The 20,879-nt window shown below is 39.6% G+C and overlaps 4 protein-coding genes across 4 annotated transcripts; 2 read left to right on the top strand and 2 right to left on the bottom strand.

Moving 5' to 3' along the window:
* Nucleotides 1-1,005: 1,005 nt before the first annotated feature.
* Nucleotides 1,006-2,129, bottom strand: Rheb (Ras homolog enriched in brain). The gene is made up of 3 exons (XM_065481794.1): nucleotides 1,992-2,129; nucleotides 1,531-1,935; nucleotides 1,006-1,441 (listed from the first exon to the last, which is right to left on the bottom strand). Exons 2-3 carry the CDS (start codon nucleotides 1,852-1,854, stop codon nucleotides 1,217-1,219), a joined length of 549 nt encoding a protein of 182 aa, XP_065337866.1. The 5' UTR covers nucleotides 1,855-1,935; nucleotides 1,992-2,129; the 3' UTR covers nucleotides 1,006-1,216.
* A 549-nt stretch (nucleotides 2,130-2,678) lies between these two features.
* On the top strand, nucleotides 2,679-7,664 carry LOC135938201 (WD repeat domain phosphoinositide-interacting protein 4-like). Its single transcript, XM_065481793.1, has 7 exons — nucleotides 2,679-3,043; nucleotides 3,111-3,185; nucleotides 3,314-3,506; nucleotides 3,770-4,162; nucleotides 6,725-6,826; nucleotides 6,881-6,999; nucleotides 7,053-7,664. The coding sequence occupies exons 1-7, from the start codon at nucleotides 2,965-2,967 to the stop codon at nucleotides 7,166-7,168; spliced, it is 1,077 nt and encodes a 358-aa protein (XP_065337865.1). The 5' UTR covers nucleotides 2,679-2,964; the 3' UTR covers nucleotides 7,169-7,664.
* Nucleotides 7,665-8,120: 456 nt separating this feature from the next.
* mRpS10 (mitochondrial ribosomal protein S10) lies at nucleotides 8,121-9,594 on the top strand. Its single transcript, XM_065477954.1, has 4 exons — nucleotides 8,121-8,351; nucleotides 8,544-8,779; nucleotides 8,846-9,047; nucleotides 9,469-9,594. The coding sequence occupies exons 1-4, from the start codon at nucleotides 8,337-8,339 to the stop codon at nucleotides 9,508-9,510; spliced, it is 495 nt and encodes a 164-aa protein (XP_065334026.1). The 5' UTR covers nucleotides 8,121-8,336; the 3' UTR covers nucleotides 9,511-9,594.
* Nucleotides 9,592-17,154, bottom strand: disp (dispatched). Its single transcript, XM_065477951.1, has 19 exons — nucleotides 17,002-17,154; nucleotides 16,822-16,910; nucleotides 16,647-16,758; nucleotides 16,482-16,592; nucleotides 16,329-16,418; nucleotides 16,141-16,273; nucleotides 15,934-16,086; nucleotides 15,575-15,792; nucleotides 14,856-15,038; nucleotides 14,652-14,799; nucleotides 14,344-14,580; nucleotides 14,106-14,289; nucleotides 13,449-13,623; nucleotides 13,233-13,393; nucleotides 12,986-13,178; nucleotides 12,546-12,935; nucleotides 11,625-12,272; nucleotides 10,527-10,668; nucleotides 9,592-10,472 (listed from the first exon to the last, which is right to left on the bottom strand). The coding sequence occupies exons 2-19, from the start codon at nucleotides 16,890-16,892 to the stop codon at nucleotides 10,375-10,377; spliced, it is 3,447 nt and encodes a 1,148-aa protein (XP_065334023.1). The 5' UTR covers nucleotides 16,893-16,910; nucleotides 17,002-17,154; the 3' UTR covers nucleotides 9,592-10,374.
* Nucleotides 17,155-20,879: the final 3,725 nt, after the last annotated feature.

Below are 20,879 nucleotides of genomic sequence, written 5' to 3'. Positions count from 1 at the left end.
GTTCAGTTTGGATTCATGCTGCATAAATATATATGTTTTGTACTAAAATAGTTATGGCAGTACTCAAAACTATTTTGATTGAAGGGGGAAATATTTGTTATTCTTTTTATTTCTATATTTTAGATATTTTACTCGCACTGTAACGCAAAATAGATTCCACATATTTATTCCATTATTTATTTGTCGAGGATATAGATAGCAACCTGCTTGGCACCGATGTCAAGTGGATTGCCTACTTATTTTCCACCTTTGGTACAATTTAATTTTAATTGATTATTATTTGTCTGGTTTAAGACCCATTTAAAATGTATGCTGTTTTGTTGGACGATTTTTCTGAACAAAAGAAACTGACCAAGCCTAAAATCACTAACTTTTGATAATTTGGGAGAAAATTAATTTATGAATCTTTGGTCTAAAGATAAAGATGATCTCTACACAAAACGAGATCATAAAACGCATAAATTACATTGCACGAAAATCTGGAGGGCGCCGCCGTGTGTTCATATATGCTTATCATAGAGCAATATCATATTCACATGTTATGCGTTTACACCTTCAATGGCAAAGACCACGATCGCATGTAAAACGTATGAGCGCGCGGGCAGTTTGGTTATTGATCCCCGCGCGCTGTATATATACGTCTGACCCATTTATTTTATTTCTCAAGGACAGAGTGACCGCGAAAGATATCAGTTAAAACAAACGCAACAAAGTAACAGGCATCATTTGACGCTAAACTCGTATGTTGAAATCTGAACTAGGTCATTAGTAAGAATTCTACCATTAACGCTGATGGATGTGCCCAGTTTTAACTTTGTTTTCGTCAAACAAGTGAAGAGAAACCTATTAAGATCTGGGCTTTTGCCACTATTTAGAGGTTTTAATTAGTGTCTTTAATTTATTAAGAGAAAGTGGCATTTTGCTGCTATTTTATGGGTCAATTGCGGTCTTGAGTTTAAGACTTTTCGTTGGTTTTATTGTTTTCCAAATGAAACGAGATGCAGATACAATACAATGTGCCCATCAAGATGATAAACAATGATTTATTAATAACAAATCAATACGGAATAAGACTTAATGTTACATTATTTACCTTGTGTTGGCCAACTCACACTTCCAGGCGCTTTTGTACACTGCTTAAGTTTTAGATTATTATCGAAATAAATTTCAGCCTATCCCAAAAATATAGAAAGGTGCCTCTATATAATATGTTAGATTAAGAAATGACGCATGCTGACTTCTCCTGCACGTTGCCGTTGGCACGCTCGATCTCGTTAAGGACGGTCGTGAAAATGTCACCGACGGCCTCGTTTTGCTTGGCGGACGTCTCGAGGAAGGCGGCCTTCCAGCTGTCGGCCAACCGGCGGCCTTCTTCAGCCGAAATCACGCGTTCCATGTGAAGATCTGTCTTGTTTCCGACCAAAACGATCGGAACGTTAACCTAGAAGCAAATTTACATTAATTTAAGCAACATGATTTCTTCAAAACAAAATCGTGTTGCAAGAAGGTTGAGCAAGTTCAAGGACAAACCTTTCCGGTCATGTCGAGCAGCTTGTCGTATATGATCTGAACAATTTCAAAAGACTTGACCGAGTTGATGGAGTAGACGAGGACGTAGCCGTGGATGTCGAGCGAGTATTGCGTAGGAAAGATCGAGTACTCGTCCTGGCCAGCAGTGTCCACGAGGCCGACCTCGTACTCCTCGCCACGCACGCGGACGATCTTCGAGAAGGTGTTCTCGATGGTAGGGTCGTACGAGTCGACAAACTGTCCTTCGACGAATTGGATGCTCAGCGACGACTTGCCGACCGATCGGTAGCCCATCAGGGCGATTTTCCTCTGCTTGGGGGGCATGCTGCTGGGTTCAGTATGGTGCTGCGCACTCCCACATCAAGGCCTCGATCCGGCGACTCTAGGCATGCGAGTCGCGAGTCGCTGGAACAATTGGTGCGTCGTCACTCGCGTTCGGCACAGAGCCGCGATTCACTTACCTAGTCGCCTCGTTGTCGAGCAGATATTGGAAAGCAAAATAACGTGAATTGAAATCAATCAAAACAATTGACCTTGCTGCAGCTGGTCTAAATACTGCTGCCAACCAAGCTCCTCACTGGACTTTCGAAGTTATGAAGAAATCCTTCATGAAATACCCAATTCCATTAGTGAAATGAAATATTTAGAAAATAAATTATTAAATTGCTTTATTTGGAAATATTAACGCATTACACACAGGTTGTCTACATAGGTTGAATTTTGTTTGGTTGGCAAAAGAAGCGGAAAACACCGTACATGCTTCAGACGGTTTTTAAGTTTTGATACGTCTCAAATGGTGTACCATTTTACAAGGCAATATTCATCAAAATTACACTCACATTTAAAAAAATTTATAATTTCATCCTATTTCTTATCATATAAAATCTATCTGTGTTTCTTTTGAGTGCGCTCTTTACCCTAACGAGATTTGCAATAAACCGGTTTTTTACTGTCTCACGTGATGTCCAATTTTATCGCAAAATACGAGCAAGTGGCAACCAATAATGATAAGGCACCACCACGCATTGCACAGTCTGCCATATTGAACTTTCAAAACGACGTTATCCAGCTTCAAAGAGGGGCGGGGCTTTCAATCTAATAATGGCGTCATCGGCATGCCTGGCGCTCGGCTTTCCTCATTTAACCTGCTCAACTCCGCAATCTCCGCAGTCCGTATTACTGGGTGCGAGCAGCAGTGAGTGTGTGTGTTTGCGTTGTAAAGGGAGCTGCTAAAGCACACAAGAGCAGCAGCTGTAAAATTAGATAAACAGAAGGTTATTGCGTTGGAGTGAAATATACGTCGTTGGGTTGACAGCGGACGCTTGACGAGTTGCAGCGAGAGCAGCATGTGAGGCGCCTGGCCCGATCATGGACGCAAGAAGGTGAAATTAATCGCTGCATTTTTTGGAAATACCAATTGTCGACCACCCAGCCATGGCAAGCAGCAACAGCGGCAGCAGCCTTGGCAAAGGTGGAAAGGGAATCCTTGATCTGCGCTTCAACCAAGACCAAGGTTCGTGTCACATATTTAATTACAAACACGTCGCGTTGACCCGATTTTTAATTGATTCGACTTGCAGGCTGTTTTGTTTGCTGCATGGAAGACGGGCTGAGGGTTTACAATGTGGAGCCACTCGTGGAAAAAGCACATTACGGTTTGTTGTTATTTTTTTTTGTTTTCAAAACAATGACGGGGGTGGTGAGACTGTCTTTTGAGAAATATTTGTCGGGTTGTTGTAACAACTGTGTGAGTCATGTGGATGATATCAGAAACATTTTCCAGGGATTAACGTGGTTGGCAGCGTCGGCCACTGTGATATGCTGCAAAGGACCAATCTGCTGGCCTTCTGCTCAGGTTCGCCCCGGCCTAAGTACGCCAACAACACCGTCCTGGTTTATGATGACAACACCAAGAAATTTGTCCTCGAGTTCACTTTCCCAGCGCCCATAAAGGCCATCAGACTGAGACGAGACAAGTGCGTAAAGGGCATAAAAATTGGCATGATCACCGGATTATTTTTCTAAAGTCGTTTTTATTTTTATCGAGACACTTAAAATTATGAAAATGGTTAAATAATACTATATCTTCAACAATTTTGACCAGCACTTTTGGTGACATGTGGTTATTTGAAAAGTCACACAACATTATCAATATCGGGAATTGTTATGAAAACTTAACAAATTAAATTAAAATTGACTTTCTTTCAATAATTGATATATAACATATTTTTCACGTCAGGCTCGTCGTTGCCCTTCAGAGGCAGATCCACGTGTTTTCCTTCCCGGAGCCGGCACAGCGGCTGATGACCCTTGAAACGCGGGACAACCCCTTCGGCCTGTGCGAGCTGGCGGCGCTGATGACCGCAGAGAAGCAGCTGCTGGTTATCCCTGGCCATAAGCTAGGCAGCATCCAGCTGCTGGACCTGGCCGGTGTCGAGAGGCAGGCCTGCTCCAGCGCGCCGGTCACCATCAATGCGCACCAGGGCGAGCTGGCGTGCTTGGCGGTCAACACTCAGGGCTCGATGGTGGCCACTGCCTCTAACAAGGGCACCCTCATCAGAGTGTGGGACGTGGCCAAGAAGAGTCAGCTCGTCGAGCTCAGGAGGGGCTCGGATCCCGCCATGCTGTATTGGTGAGTGCTTGAATTATTTTCTAGACTAAATAGTATTCTTCGGTTAAAACCTTTTGAGCTGTTTGAAGTAACTAACTAATGAGGCAGAGAAAATGGACTAAGATAAGCGTACATCAGTGTAATCAAATCAGTATCAGATTGTTCAAATAAAAAATACCCCTTCCTTTGAAAGGTGTCCTCCTTTCTTTTTTTGGCTACTAAATTCAGATTGGCTTTTGTTTGTTATTTACAAATAATTAAGGTTGGGAATAATTTTTGCGTCTTTTTTTAAAATTTATTTGGCAAACTATGACTTTTAGACCATACTTCAAATCCTCTGAAACCGTTTTCATAGCTTAAACCGTGCCTAAAATAGTTGAAAACCTTCCAAATCGCCCTTTAATTCCCTTTAAATAAAATATTTACTCAAAATCTATATTATTTTTGGTTTAGTATTTTTTCTGGCAAAATTCAAAATTATTAATGATAGTTGATAAATTTTGCTCTTTGCTCTTGGCAGTTGTCAATTCTTAACATCGAAAAAGTCGGTTGTACCACAACATAGTCTCACTATTATTGAATGCAATTAAAACTATCATTTTTAACAACTAACTAGTTCTTTCAATTTATTTTTTGTCACTCACTTCCACGATAAGATCATCGACAAAACCTAAACATTTGCCTTTGTAACTGTTTTTATCACGTTAACAATATCCACTGCAATTTAAGACTCAATCCTGCTAGTGCTTTGCGCGGGTCGCGGGTTTGAGGGTTGAACCCGCAAACCCGCACCAAACCCGCGGGTGCGGGTCCGGATTTTGCAAATCCAATATGGCGGATTGCGGGTGCGGGTTGGTGTTGTGCGGTTTGGTGCGGGTGCGGGTTGACTCGGCAAACCCGCAACTTTTATGTGATTGACCAGTTGCATAAACCTTAAGTTATTGAAGCCGCCAACAGATGGCGGAAGTGCCTTAAAATCGAAAGTCTACGGTGGCGCCATCTGTTAATTGGCGGCTTCAAACACTTAGGGTTTATGCAACTAACTGGTGAATTGAGCCAAATCTCTGAACTCAACAAATTGTTGTCCAGGGGTCGATGGATTTTGATGAATTTTTTTGCTTTAAATTTGCCCTAATTGAACTAAAAATCAGTTGAGAAAACCCCGACTTTCCCATTTTTGCGGGTTTTGCGAGCGTTCAAAGATCAAAATCTGGGAATTTTGAGTACTTCATAACTTTGCTCAGGGTGGTCCTAGAACAAAAATTAAAAACCCCGTAAACTCGTCTTAACAAGACAAACAACTTTTATCTGGACCTCAAAGTGGTAGGTCAAAGGTCAAGGAACAAAAATTAATTTTTAGATTTTAAACTCAAATTTGAAAATGAATATATTGAAATTTTTTATGGTACGTATTTTTTTGTAAATAGGACCACCACAATCCGAGATTCGGGTGTACAAAGTTTTTTTTTATTGAGACGGGTGCAATAAAATGCTTGATGAGCACCAAATCTCGAATTCTGCACTAAAAATCTCGTCGCAATTATAAAACAAAATATAAAATCGAATTATACCCCTTTAGTGCACTTAGGGATGTCGAGAGGAGTCTAACGGTATGTGGTTTTTGAAATTCGGATGATTTGAAGTCGACATTTTTTGGTCAATCACCGTTTTTACCTACCTCGACAAACAAGGGTTTTCGAATTTTTCATTTTTAATTAAAAAAAATTAGGAACAACGCCATTCCAAATTTTAACGTTTTTAACTTAATTTATGTGTTCTACAAAACGGTTTTGAAAAAAATTAAAAATTTTAATATATTTATTTTCAAATTTAAGTTTTAATTCCAAAAATTATTTTTTTGTGACCTTGGGCTTTGACCTACCACCTTGAGATCAGTATAAAAGTTGTTTGCCTCGTTGAGGCGAGTTTACGGGTTTTTAATTTTTGTTCTAGGGCCACCCTGAGCAAAGTTATAAAGTACTTAAAATTCCCAGATTTTGACCTTTAAACGGCCGCAAAACCCGCAAAAATTGGAAAGTCGGGGTTTTCTCAACTGTTTTGCGCGGGTCGCGGGTTTGAGGGTTGAACCCGCCAAACCCGCACCAAACCCGCGGGTTCGGGTCCAGATTTTGCAAATCCAATATGGCGGATTGCGGGTGCGGGTTGGCGTAGTGCGGGTTGGTGCGGGTGCGGTTTCAAATTTTGAAAAAGATATGGGTGCGGTTTGGGTGCGGTACGAAATAAGCGGGTTCGGTGCGGGTTTGGGTTGAAAATTTGTACCCGCGCAAAGCACTAAATCCTGCTGCTGGGCGTTGTGGACATAAAATTCATTTTTGTTAATGGTTAAAATTTTAAGGTTGTCACAATTAAAGGTGCTCTCTTTTACTGTTTTGTACAAGTGTTAATTTATTTTTATGTATATGAAAAATTCAACTACAAACAACAAAATCAAAGTTTTTAATTGAAACTATTCGTAGTTACACTTTTTTAGTTTCTCTTCGCATTAATCTATGACAAGTTAAAATTTTTAATTTTAAGACGGTAACAGTCAAGAATTAATAGATTTATCTAATTTATTTTCAGTATAAACTTCAGCCCGGACTCTGAATATTTATGCTGCTCTAGCGACAAGGGAACAATCCATATATTTGCTCTGAAGAACACGAACCTAAACAGACGATCTTCGTAAGCTTCAAGTTCACTCAAATTTCCATGTTATTTATTTGGTCCTTTTTTTAGATTTTCCAATTTGACTTTCCTAGGCAACTATGTCGAATCGCAGTGGGCACTAGCAAACTTCACGGTGCCGCCTGAATGCGCGTGCGTTTGTGCCTTTGGATCTCGTAGCACAGTCATAGGTAAGCCTATATTATGGATGTTTATTAATTTTTCACTTACAAATTTTGTATAGCGATCTGCTTAGACGGCACTTTCCACAAATACTCCTTCACGAATGAGGGGAGCTGCCACCGACAGGCCTTTGACATTTTCCTTGACATTTGCGAAGACGAAGACTATTTAAGTTAGAATTCTTAAGTAAAGTGATATTCTAGAGCGCAGCAAATCACCAAGTGTGGTTTTGTAAATACGTGAGGTCTGCCTGGTGGATTTGGGAGCTAAAATCTAGTCAGCAAATTATTATATATATTTATTACCAAGAGTGCACAGTTGCTGATAACCAGTCCTCAATAGCCAACTCTCACCGTTCAAAATTGTACATTTTTGAGTGACTGCAATTGCTCAAATTTTGCATTTAATCTCCGGAAATTGAATGATAAGCTGAATATCATAGAAATGACCCATTTTACTAGACGCTGAAATTCGTTTTGACCAAAATTCAGAAGTTGTGCTATTTTAGCACTGTAAATTTGTTTGTGTGAATGGGTTTTAGTACTTAATTTAGGATTATTATTGGAAATGTGATGATTTTATACTATTACTGTTATGCTGATGTTATTCTCACTTCGTTTTAATCAATCAACTTACAATAAAAATGTAACCTGACAGAATGGTTTGTATAGTATCAGATTTTTTATTAATACAATTACTGTATTCCTTATTTTCCCACTGGGAGATCAGGGGGTTTTGAGGCATAGAATATAATGCTAAAAGATATTATTTGAAACTGAATTTAGCTATACTTTTGTGTTGAATTGAATTAATTAAAAAAATATTTGGGCTATATAAAGTTTGAAATTCTGAATCGGATCATAAAATATATAATATCATCTATTTTGCACCCATAAAGGCATTCTAAAACAAAAGTTGACTGTTTTAATAAAATCGTCTAAAATTCTCAGCTCTACTGATGCAAGAAATTAAAAAAAAAATTAGAACCATCTGAGGATAAGCCAGTTTCATTTTTTAAATTAACGCACTCTTAATAATACAATAATTTAGTTTCAATGACGGTGCCTGCCAATGGATTTTGCGCAACTAATTAATATGCACATTAAGTAGTACGCGCGATGGGTTTGTTGGTCAGGCCAGGCTCACGTCGTAGAAATTAATCATGCCAGGCCGAGTCAGACGAGTGAGAATAATCGCGCCAATTGCGCCATAGTTGACGTCGCGGCCAGAAGGTGGCAGAAAAACTCGTCCAGCATGGGATTTTGGGGTTTCCTTTGGTTTTCTATACAGGCAGGCATTCTCTTGCTGGTCAACCTGATCTTTAACAAGTGATTTACGCCCTGAAATGGCCTTAGTCAGGGTAAGTTGCGTGCATTTCGACTTTATTTCGACACGGAACAACTTTTTGGCGCAGTTGTTTATTTCTAATGCCCGAAAATCGCTGAAAATATGTGCGCAAAATATTTGTTTACATTTTTACATACATACATACATACTCTAGATACCCTTCATCTTTTTCAACATTAATACAAGGATTTAATTTTATTTTCAGAGGTTACTGTGTAGCCAGAGTTCATTCCCAATTTTCGCCTCTCGACTTCAAAGTACCGCCGCTACAGCAGTTCTGCCTGAAGCCCTCGATGAAAGTCCAATCGACCCTGGGACACCGGACAAGTTGTACAAAGAAATCGGCATTGAGCTGAAAGGACATGACAAAGCAGTCCTTAAAAGCTACACCACTGTTATGAAGGCGGCAGCAAACCACCTCGAGATTCCCACTAGCAACATGTATGTATTAAAACGATTTAAAAAATATTTTGATTCTTTAATTAATAATTTTTTGTTTGTTTACAGAGTTCTTGATCCAAAAGCGTCAAAGCACAGACTGACTTTGTTACGATCGGTGCATATTTACAAAAAGCACAGGGTGCAGTATGAAATGAGAACGTACCACGCCAACATATCCTTGTACCGACTGACAGGATCAACTGCTGACACTTATTTAGAGTATATTCAAAGGATGCTCCCTGAAGGTGTAGGCATGAAGGTTTCAAAGGTAAATAATCATCAAATATAATTTCAGATTTTTTACTATCATATCAATTTTTCACTGTCGGATTAGGGATCACCAGATTTTTATAAAAAATACGTTTGCCAAAAGTTGCACAAAACTTACTCAAAAATGCCCTGTTAAAATAAATGGTTGATTCAATTTTAATCTGCTTCTAAATAAATAAATATTTGATCAGGAAAGCCTGTTTCAGTTTCCACAAATAACAAAATAGTGTAGCCTCTTTTTTCAGGTTTCACCCAATGCTCTGTTCAGTTTTAGCGTCATCGATTTTTCCATAAAGTATATTTTTCCATACCAGTATATGGTTAAAACCGGGAGGTGTTTCTGGAAATGAGTTTGTTAATTATCTGCCCTTATGCCCACCTGCGTTAGATTTTAAATTATTTTATTTACAATTTTGCAGACGGAACTACATCCTCTCCCGGATTATATGAGCAGCTCGTGAGTAGGATTAGTGCAGCAGACCTCCATAGATGTAATTATTCAACTAACAAGTTTTTAATTAAACTGACTGAAACGCAAGAAATTATGTTTTAAATTGATTTTATTTCCGCTTATCATTACAACACGTCATATTGAGACAACTCTTTTTTAAACCAAGCAGCAGTTTGTTGTTGTCCATACACGTTAAATAGCTGCAGTAAATCTCGACATTGATTACAAGTAGTTTATAGTTTACACATTTGCCACAAGTTCAGGTCATTGTTCGAATCTTTCAATGTGGAAAAATGGCTTAAAATTTTTCCTAATCAGTTTATTCGGCAACAAAATATTGTAATTTGTCTTATCCGGTCTTATCGTATATATCACAACCATAGTTAACATTTGAGCTTTAATAAGTACGTATGGTAGCAAATTGATAATAAATAAAAAGCAGTCTTTGACTGCACTGGAAACGAGTCTTCTCCATGCAAACGATAAAAATGCAATGTATCGCTTAAACATAAATACATTTGGCCAGCAATATGGAATGTGGAAATGAGCAAAAAGTGTTACTTTTAATATCTCTCAGCACAGGAATGCTAACATCGATTGACATGATCAAGAGTCAATACTACGTTGAGAGAAAGACAGAGAGAAAAGACACCAAACACTGATGCCAACAGTTGCCACGGACGGCTTCTTAAAAGCTAAGAGGAGTGTCGTGAGATCAACCGTAGGGCCCTGACATTATAGAACAGCAAATAATTGACATGGAAGTACAGAGACCTTAACACTGATGAGTTCTGACCTCAAGTAGCAAGTAGAGCTAGGTGGTTGCTAAAATTGAGATTTTTGTGCGAAGACGAGTAGTACGAAAGGGCTAAGTTCAGTGACGCTCCTGGAGAAGAGGCTCCAGGGTCGTGCAGTTTGTTTTCTTCATCACTGACGACGCCTTTTTGTCCAGACAACTGGGGGCATTAGAACCTGCGAAAATTCGAGTTTATTTTAATTAATCCTTTTTTGTTGACTTGAACGCACCAGCAAGCATGGTGTCAAAAATGTGATCTCGCTGAGTGGGGTCCTCCAAAAATGTCGGAGACATGTTCTCCAGTTCGTGCAGCTCTGGGACCATTGGCGCTAAACCAGTCAAGGTGACGGAGTTGGATTCAGAGAGCGGAGCCTGCAAGATTATGAAAATCAAACATACACGTGAGTTATAAATTGTACAAAGGAAAGTATTCTTAATTTAATGTATTTTGTTAATTTCTTCTGGTATATTTGATTACATTTAAACATGGTGCGCAAAACACCACATATTGCCAGAAACATGGCAAAAAATACTCATTTTAGGGTTTTCCAAAACAGGCATAAAAATGCTAGATAAATGTTGGAAGACCAAACATAAAATTTAAGTCTAGCACTGAATTCACAAAATTGTGATTTTTTAAAATTTCAAATCATTTTTCATAATTTCTACTGTTTGAAGGTTTCAATTTTGGAAAAAATGGTAAAAAATTCTGGTTTTCCTGGTTGGTTTAAGCGCAAAATCCAGTGGTCCATTTTTGCGCAGTGCGAAATTGGCAAACCTTGCATATACAAGTAATTAGGACGCAGAATAAATATGGCCAACTTATTAAGGTGAGAGGAATTAAAAATTCTAAAAATAGAAAAATTCTAATATTTGTCAATGAGAGAGGTAAAATTAATAAATATCTTAGCGATTCAGAAGAAGTAATAAAATCTTTATAAGGGTTAAAAAACGCTTTAAAATAAAATTTTGAAGACAGTTAATAACAATAACAATCATGTTGCTTTGAAAATTTAAGCCCGTTTAACTAATAATTGAATAAAATTACATTTATTTTGTTAGTCACGTTAGTCATAACCTCACCCCTACAATATCCACATTACTCCTCTCAACAGCCTTCAAATTAAAATTCAACGACCTTTAACAACCGTAAAAAAGAATTGAATGTGATGGAGAAAAGTTGTCCTCTGCCCCTCTGAGCCAATAATCACTCAAAATACGCAACTGATAATGAAGACCTCTAGTCAAGAGGTCTTTTAAAGATTTAGCAATAATTCAATCTTTCTGAGATGATAAAATAAAGTAACACAATAAAACTGCTAAATTACCTGACTGGTGACGTTGGTCTCATCCTGAAACTCTGTGGCTGTGAACAAGAGCTTCTGGCAAAACTCCAAGTCAGTCTTGTAGCCGGGGCCGAACTTGTAGAGCAGCGGCAGGAAGCCGAAGTTGGCGACGAAGATGGAGTGGAGCGTGAGGTCGAGGATGAAGGTACCGATCTGGTTGAGGGCCAGCAGCTCGCTGGTCAGCAACATGAGGCCGGTGACAAGGGCTGTGAGCGCGGCGCCGAACATGGGCGAGATGTTCTTGAAGACGAGGTGCTTGATGCGCTGCTCGCGTTCCAGGTGGCCGTTGTACTTGATGGCATAGTGCAGCACGAAGTCAACGCTCAGTCCGGCCGCCATGGTCACGGCCAGCGACTCGAGGATGTTGAGCCGCCAGCCCAGCAGCGCTAGGGTGGCCAGCGACGACGCCAGAATTGTGTAGACGGAGAACGCGGCCAGCAGCGTCACCACCAAGTTGAATGTCGACAGGTACAAGATCATGGCACAGATGCTGGCCGCTACGATCACTGAGGTTACTGACTCAGTCATCAGGGCGCTCTGCAGGTCGTAGAACTTCAGGTCTGACGTGAAGAAGCCGTTTTTCATAGACAGCGGCGCCGTTTTCATCATTTTAACCGTCCACACTTCAACCTTTAATTATTAAAAAATCGGGCTTTTGTAAATTTACTATAATATTTATAGTTTTAAATTGATGAGTAAACATGATTGCGTACAAATTGTGAAAAATTGCTTTTTATAGATAATTGAAAAGCTAAACCCTGAAAATACCAGAGCAAAAATTCGTCTAACTTTCACAGCTATAAAAATTAAAAAATATAAATAAGTAGTCGAGTTCCTATTATTATGGCAATTACTTTGTGTTTACAAATATATAGCAAGTTTAAAACAACAAAGGAGACTAACCTCTTGGAAAAAATCATCCATCTGCTGAAAAGACTGGGAAAACTCCCTGGACGAGTCGTATTGGACAACGACAGCTTTCGGCACGGACAAATTGCCTTGGTGGCGCATGTCAAACTTGGGTCCAGCCAAGGATGGCATGAAAAACTGAGCTGGCGTACTGTGCAGGTCCTTCATGGCCCTCTCCAGACAGATGGAGAACGTTTTCGGTGCGAACGGAAACTTGGAGGTGCCGCAACAGGGTTTGCGGTCATGGTCGCTAAACGGGTCGTGGCATTTGCGGTTCATGTAGGTGATAAGCGACTCGAGGAAGCAGTTCTGCAGCAGCGGGCCGATCACCGACTTGTAGAATGGCTGTTTTTTCAGTTGTCGGCAAAAACGGAGCAGAAATTGCTAGCAAAAGAATTGAAAGGCGTGATTTTTATTGAGAGGCTTGGATTTACCTGGGCTTTTGGTTTCGTAATATCAAAAGTGCGGTCAAAAACCAGTGAGGAACCATTAGGTCTTGAACTTGGGTTGAGGATGTCTCTAGAGTCGATGGGCTTCAAACCCCAAACCCAGGTCAGAGGCAGAATGTCTCTGGACGACTTTTCTCGCCTCTCGAACCAGAAACTCTCTGTGAAATCCGCTTGATACCTACAGTTCGTAGCATTTTGGTGAAAATCCTACTTTGACACTAAAATAACATACCTTTCAAAGGGGTGGTTTGGTCCAAAAAGCGGGAACGTTTTGGAGTTGGGCGCCTGCAGCCGAGGGTGGATCAAAAGGACATAGGACGAAGCAGCTGCCGTCAAAATCATGAAAATAATGCAGATAAATGCCGTTCTGGTTATGACCCACACAATAGCTGTCTGCAAATTTAAAGAAAATTTGTGGAGAGTCAGGGTGCTAAATTAGAATTGTTACCTTTAGAGCGCAGATGAACTTCTGACAGCCACCGCAAAATTTTTCCGAACATGGAAACTTGATGGATTTTTGAATACTGAATATTTTGAGGAGCATTTCCGACAAAATCACCGACGGTATCATCCAGAACATGGTCATCATCCAGTGGATGATTATTGTAGATCCAGCAAATATACTGAAATTCAAAAGTAATAGCTATCTGTGAAGCAAAAATCTTCTCGTCATTCATGGGCATGTTGAAAAGAATTGAATGAAAATTAAAAATGAAATAAATTAACAAATAAAAAGGCCTCCGATTCAAGATATTATACAAATATCTATTAAATCTATAATCAAAATTGTTGGAAAGGAGAGAGAAAGTAAGATGATGTGCAACAGATTATTCAATAACAGAGGAAAGAAATTAGCAAATTTGACAGATTTTATGTCCAAGTTGGCTGGGATTCGACTAAGAAATTTATTTCAAATCTGAATCTACTTTAATTTTTAAGACTGAATGTTTATTTTGAATAAATTCTAGATTTTATAACCCGTCTGGAAAACGCCAAATCAAATAAATTCATGCAGTTTTATATAATAAAAACATAGTTTGTAATGATATAAAAATTCAACTGGTAAATTTGACAAATCATAAGCCCAATATTATCAGGTAAGTACCTGAAGAGAGCGATGGACGTGACAGAACTGAGTTTGGCAGAAAACATGGCGGCCGCGGTGGTAACCGATGTGGCTGTGACGGAAAACCAGAGCGGCATCAGGCTAAATAGCTTGTCCCTGATCTTGAGATCGCAGTGGTCTTGCCAGCTGTGCGAGATGAATAGCAGGTCGTCTGTCCCGATAGCTACGCAGAGGAAAATTTCTAATGATGCATAAGACATTGGATATTGAAATATACCTAGCAAGAGAAGAGCAGCCATTAGATTGAGGAAAGGAAACCGTTCAGCGCCAAGAGTCTCGCAGTAAATCCAGTAGCTGATCGCCAGACTGAAGAAAATGTTCAGCAGGCCGAAAAAGATCATCAGCAGGGAGCGAATGAAAATAAGCAATATGACCAGTAACAAAATCGTGACTAAAATTGAAATTCGAATCGAGTCTCGTACGAGGATCTTGTCAAAAATGTAGTCATCCAGGCCTGGAATAAAACAAAATCCGATTTCAATAAGTTAAATAAGTAAAAATAAATTTATGTTTTAAATTATTTACCCAAATCCATGGCGACTATTTTAATCTCCTTATATCTAGCGTGTGGTAGCGTGTTGATTTGGTTGAAAAAATCATAGCTCTTTGTACTTTTGGCGATAGGAAGTATGATCTGGATGTACTTGAGTGTATGCTTGCTTTGCTCACTGGACTGTAGGTTAGAATTTTGAATCAGCTTAAGTTTAGGCAGAATAAAATGAAGCTCACGTTTGGAGGTAGAAATCCTATATCGAAAATTAAGTTCATCAGTCCATGGACAATGGAGTTCCTGGTGCACCTCATAGGCGCCAGTTGGCACGTGCCTTCCTCTTCAATGCACTCCAGTTCCAGGTTGTGGAAGTGCTGCGTGCACACTTGCAGTAGCTCTGCGCAGTTCAGCAGATCATCCTCCTGCATCAAAGAAAACAGTTAAAATAAAATTAATAAAAAATTGTCCTTTGATAAAACAGATGCCAAAAATGTCTAAGAAAATGCCTCAGATCATAGATGCATTTGGTAAACTAAAAAATCTAAACTAGTTCTTAAAATTGGTCTTAGTAAAGAACAAATTACTTTATATTTAACATGATAAAATCATAATTTATCGGGGGAAATCATTGATATACACAAGGAAGTGTGTAATAAAAAATAATTTGAAGAAATTTATAAATTTGATAACAAACTTAGTTGATTTTTCATTGAAAAGGTTCTGAAAAAATTAAAACAGTAAAAAAGTGAGCAATTTTAGGTTTAGAGGCGAGTTCAGGGGATTTAGACGATATTGGAACTTAAAATTGATGCCTAAAAGAACTTCGGACGCCCAGAAAAATAAATATAGTCTTTATTAATTCCCAACCCTACTAATTTTCATTAGTTGTGGAGCAGGCCAGTCATCATCCAATAAAACTCGCTTTAAATAATTAAATAAATAATTGTATAGGACGTACTGTGAGATGGTCGCATGAGGACTTGTTGCTGGCCAGCGTGAGGTAGCGAGTGAGACTCCACATGGGGCAGCACTTGCCAGGATCCATGTTTTCGCAGATGTCTGAGTACAAGTGCTCAATTTCTTTTTCCAACCTGCACAACTCCTTCACCACATCCAGCTTCCAAAGGGTCTGACCCTCCAGCGAGTGCGAAATAATGATTCGAGCATGTGACATCGCTGTGAAGACAGAAATGATTTAAATTTCAAATAATAAACAAGATGCCACGTCGCATTATTGCTTCATTTTACTTTTCATTTAAGATTCATGCAAAAATTTGAGCTCCCGTATGGATAAAAATAAATTAAATTGTTTATTACTTGGTTGTCCACAGAAGAGGGATTTTTTGTGAGCGTGGTTGTGCACTGTCCCGTAGTGCTCGTCATTGTCTTCATCGTCATATTCCTTCATGGTAACGTGTCCAACATCACTATCTTTGGTAATCGAAGCGTCCGACTGCAGCACACTTGAGTCTAAAATACAATTAAAATAAAAACAGACGAAGTTTTTTCATAAAAAACTCGCACCTGATGGTAAAACATGTGAGATGGAGTAGTTTCTCACGGAATAAGTTTCGTTTTTCATTTCCTTCTGAGGCAGCAACGGCGCCGGGTTGACAACGGTGCTGTTGGAGTTGACAAATACCGAATGAGTGTGCACCTGAGGGGAATAAATCTCTTAAATTGATGTGTCATTTGTTGCGATCTGAATTTACTTTTGGCAGCTCATTCCAGTTGTCTTTGAACAGAGACTGCTGCCAAGACTCCAGTCTCTGCTGGTGCATACGTCCTTGCTGGATTTGAAGCTAGGTAAAGAGATTTTAATTTTGAATTAAAACAAGTGTGTTGATTTAATTCAGAAGACCTACTCTTTTTCCTTCAGGGTTGCTTGTCATGAATCCTGCAGGCTTGGAAGCATCGGCAAGATTCGACAGGACGTTCGAGCGGCCGGAGAGAACGGTGCATCTCGTTTCAAAACCCTATTCAAAAACGAATTAGATTCTCTGACTACAAATTAATATTTAAATTGTCACCATGTAAGGAGTCCTGAAGTCTGGCGCATGGGAAGGCTGGACTAAAATGATCACAATGGCAGCAATGCTTATTCCAGTCAAGATGAGCCACAACAAAAAAATCACCGAAGAACTGTCAAAAGGAAATTGTCATTTAATTTCATTTGTTAAAATTTGGCACTGGTTAAGGTCATACATCGAAAAACTCAGGTGAAACCTTCGCCTGGATGAAATGATATTTTGCGAAACTCCAGCTGCGTTTTCCATTTCGGACAGAACGGTCACCTGCATTGGAAGAAAATAATGAAAAATAAAAATCCTTGCTACAAAGTGGTCAGTGGCTCGTGTCAGGAATAAAGCACCTCAGTCATCTCACCCTGTCATTCAGGCTGAAGATGCGTCCGCTCGGGAGGGCGAACGAAGCTGCCGTCGGGCCTGTAGCTCAGTTTTTCCGCGAGCCGTGCCCTGCGTTTGCTGCTCCTAGCTGCGCCATGTTTATTTTCACCTGCTGCCTGTGCTGCCTGGTGTTTAGAGCGTAGTCGTGAGTGCGGAGGAGGCTGCTGGAGCTGGCGGCTGGAGCAGGAAGCGGGGGAGAAGATTCAGAGGCGCGGGAGCGAGATGCGTGCGCCCCGCTACAGATGGGGTTGTGATTCCTGTGTCAACCCTCAATCCTACGGGGGTGTATGACTTTTTCTTATAATTTTTTCCGTTGGACTTTTGAAATTCAATTAAGAATTGCGTGCTTTTAGCCATGTGATAATCCGAGCGATGTTTGGAGTCAAGTGCGGGCTGATTTGTGCCTAAATTATATGATTCTCTTGCTCTGTAATTACGAGACCATTCAGATTTGGGAGGTTTCGCGAAAGCTTTACGACTCGCTATATACTTGCGGGTTGGCGCCTTTCTAGCATGTGTGTGAATTAATTTCATGGGACTAATGTCTATGGCGCTTCAGTAAAAGACCCTGATGGTGCGGGGGGCAGTAACACGAGCTGCTCCTTTTCTGGACTTGTCTTCCTCCAAAGGCCCATGTATTTTTATATTTTTGTACGTGGAATTTTCGCCAGTTGTTCGCTCTTCTAAAAAACGATGAATCACGATCACAGAAAAAAAAACTACAAAATTAATCAGGCGCTTAGTTGGGAAATTGATAAATAAAGAAAATCTGTATTAATTATCACGTTTTTATGACTGGAATAATGCATTTTGTCATTAGAAAAGAATTTAAAATTATATAACATGTGGTCGCAGGGTGGAATTTGAACTTCACAGCCGGCATTCGATTTTTCCTTATCGAAATTGAGGAGGCTCGATTGAATCAGCTTTTTGTTCTCTGCTCTTTCCATGTTGCGGGTGGCAAGAATAAACAACAATGATAATAGCGGTGGTATTTTGGCCTCACCGCATGAAAGTCTAGCGTTTCAATTAGTCTTTGGTGCAGAGCTGTTTTATAAAAGCCATCATAATGGGCCCCGCTTTGTGGAACTTGTTATCCGCTCAACGGTGTCAAATTTCGAATCCCTCTTTTTTGCAAAAAAAATCTTGCTTACTACTTTTGGTTTTATCAGTTTTATCTGTTTTTATCAAGTAATAAAAGTAGGAAATTTTTATGACTCTATTATATTGTTGCAGCTCAGTGTGGCGTGATATTACTTTGTAAATGATAAAATGATCGTCTTATTTGCTTTACATTTTACCAGTGCTGGTCGGCATTTCTTGCTTTTAAATCTTCATATTTAATGTATTTATTGTATTAACCATTGCAAGAATAAACAAGAATATATATTGATGGACTCGCGAAATTAAATTAAATTATTGTGTTAATTTGTGCAAATAGAATATTTCATGAGGGTGTGAGGGCACTGCATGAGGGCTGACAGTTGTTGTGTATAATCATATCAGAGGCAACATATTATGGCTTTTCATTTATTATTCAAATAGGTCCCGAATATCAATGTGAATATAAGTCCAAATACGAATTGATCAAAGAGAGATGCGATGAAAGTTTAAAATGAATGAAAAAGAAAGGCAAAAATAGGGATTTTTCAGCAGAGAATATTTAAAATCTGCTTTTATTACATAAAGTTTCCAGCAAAAAATGACTAACGTTTAAGAAGTTTGCAATTTTCCATCTCACTGACTATCTTGCTTCATTAGTGCGCGAGCAAAGGCAAGCTCAAATTTAATTCACTTTATTTTATTTTATTCGAACCTATGCTCAGCACTTCCCATGTGCTATGAGCTCACCTGGGTCCCAATGGCGGAAAACATGGGGCCCGAGTGGCCGCAAAGGAGCTTTTGGTCCCAATGTGGTCATCTTTTCACCTCTCCGCACCGACGTCTTTGAATGAAACGCCAATCATTTTTCCCTAAAGCCGCTGGAAAGGTGCGAAAACCAGCAAATGTCGGCGTCGGTCCCAGCCCGTTGAGCTATTATCGGGCATTTCGGGTCACTAAAGTCACCTCTGACATTGGGCAGCCAGTAATTAATATGTAGATCCTCGAACTGCTCAAATATCTCCCACCGCGTTGACACCCCCGAGAATGCCTTAACAATTAGAGTAACACCTGATTTAATAAAAGAGATAATTGACAATAAAATTTGTCGCTCTGTGAAGGTATGTTCATATATTATGTGCATAATTTGTGTCGATCACGTAGTGAAAGTTAACCAACAAAGAATATCAATAATTAACTAAAATTAGTCGTCACTTTCATCATCCCACTAGATTTCGACATATGAGCCATTAGGGTGCTGTGGGAATGCGTGACATATTTGATTAACCCAAAAGCTTGTAATAGTCCATTTAAAATGCGGTAATCAACATTTGATGTAGCGCTGGAATTCCACGGATGCTTTTTTCGTCCCTCTTGCGCGTTCGATCTGCCGAGCTGTGGCCCAATACCATTTTATCCTGGACTGCACAATCTGAAATTAAACGAAGCACGATGCGATGGAATGGAATTTAAAATTCCTCAAAGCAAAAGCTTGTAAAAAGCTGTACAACCGATGAAGAAGAGCTCTTTCATTCGCACGCAATCAATACGTTTTGCGCACTACGAAACGATTTTGCCCTCTGTTTTTTACCCCAACTCCTGGCGAAGTGCGTTTTATGCTTGTTTTTTTTTATCATCAACTCACGTTCTTTCACTTCTGTCACAGGCCTCAACGCCGAACGAATTTCCTCTTTGATCTGTCAAATCTGATCATCATGAGCGTCCATCACATCACATCTATAGACTCAATATTTTGAAGATCAACAAAAAATAATAATAATAATAATAAACGGAGAGCGAACCTATGCCACCTATTAATCAGAAAAATTTCCATGCTACGCAGAATTTGAAATTGGATGAAAATTTGCCGATTGGAGCTGGTGCCACCGTAGGCTCAAGAGGATCTGGCTGCTCAAGGACAGGTTCGACTGGCTCAGGTACTGATGCCTGGATATAGTGATCGAACGCAACGCATAATTTCTGGCGTCGGTGCGACTCGGACGAGTTTGGGAGGCGCAGCAATCGGCTGTGGGGGCTTGGGTGTCAGGATGAAGGCGGGCCTCAGTCTGTCGATCGGGATGGACTTCGCAACGCTGGACGGGAACACATAGGCGACTTTGAAGAGTTTCAATATTCCCACCGAACGATTCGCATTCGTTCATTTCGACACCAAATCTAGCCCTGCTTCACCATGGTTGTCTTACCAGGTGGCCCGGGTCGTCCACAGTCAAGTCCATCACCGCTGACCACTGAAAACGTCATAAAAAGAATATCTTTCCGATTTTTATGGTTTTCGAGTTATGGACGATGGGCGTTAAAATTAATGCTTATTAAAAACCGATCACTTTGAAAGAAATTATGGTAATTTGAATTTTGTTAAATTTCGACTTATATTAAGGAGGCATGCTTCTATATATATATATATGTATATATATATATATATATATATATATATATATATATATATATAGCGAACCATAAATAACCTCGCTGTCATCTTTTACCGAAAACTATGAAATAGTGATAAAACCCATAATTTCCTAATTAAAAGGGGCGCTCCTCTCGCTAATTAAAAATTAATTCTAAAAACCTTGGATTTTTACTCCTGGATGAAGTGCAACCCCCTGAAGCTATATTTCCATCACGTGCATGTCCAAATTCAATTATCTGCTGTAACGCGGCGCTGCAAGGAGCGAGGGAAGCGACTCTTGTCAGGTTCATTTCTTTAGCGAAAACTCGACAAATCGAATTAACTGC

The sequence above is a fragment of the Cloeon dipterum genome, chromosome 2 (assembly GCF_949628265.1).
Source record: "Cloeon dipterum chromosome 2, ieCloDipt1.1, whole genome shotgun sequence".
Classification (NCBI taxonomy): Eukaryota; Metazoa; Arthropoda; class Insecta; order Ephemeroptera; family Baetidae; genus Cloeon; species Cloeon dipterum.
The sequence above is the reverse complement of the archived record's forward strand: the minus strand, read 5'-3'. Positions and strand labels throughout refer to the sequence as shown.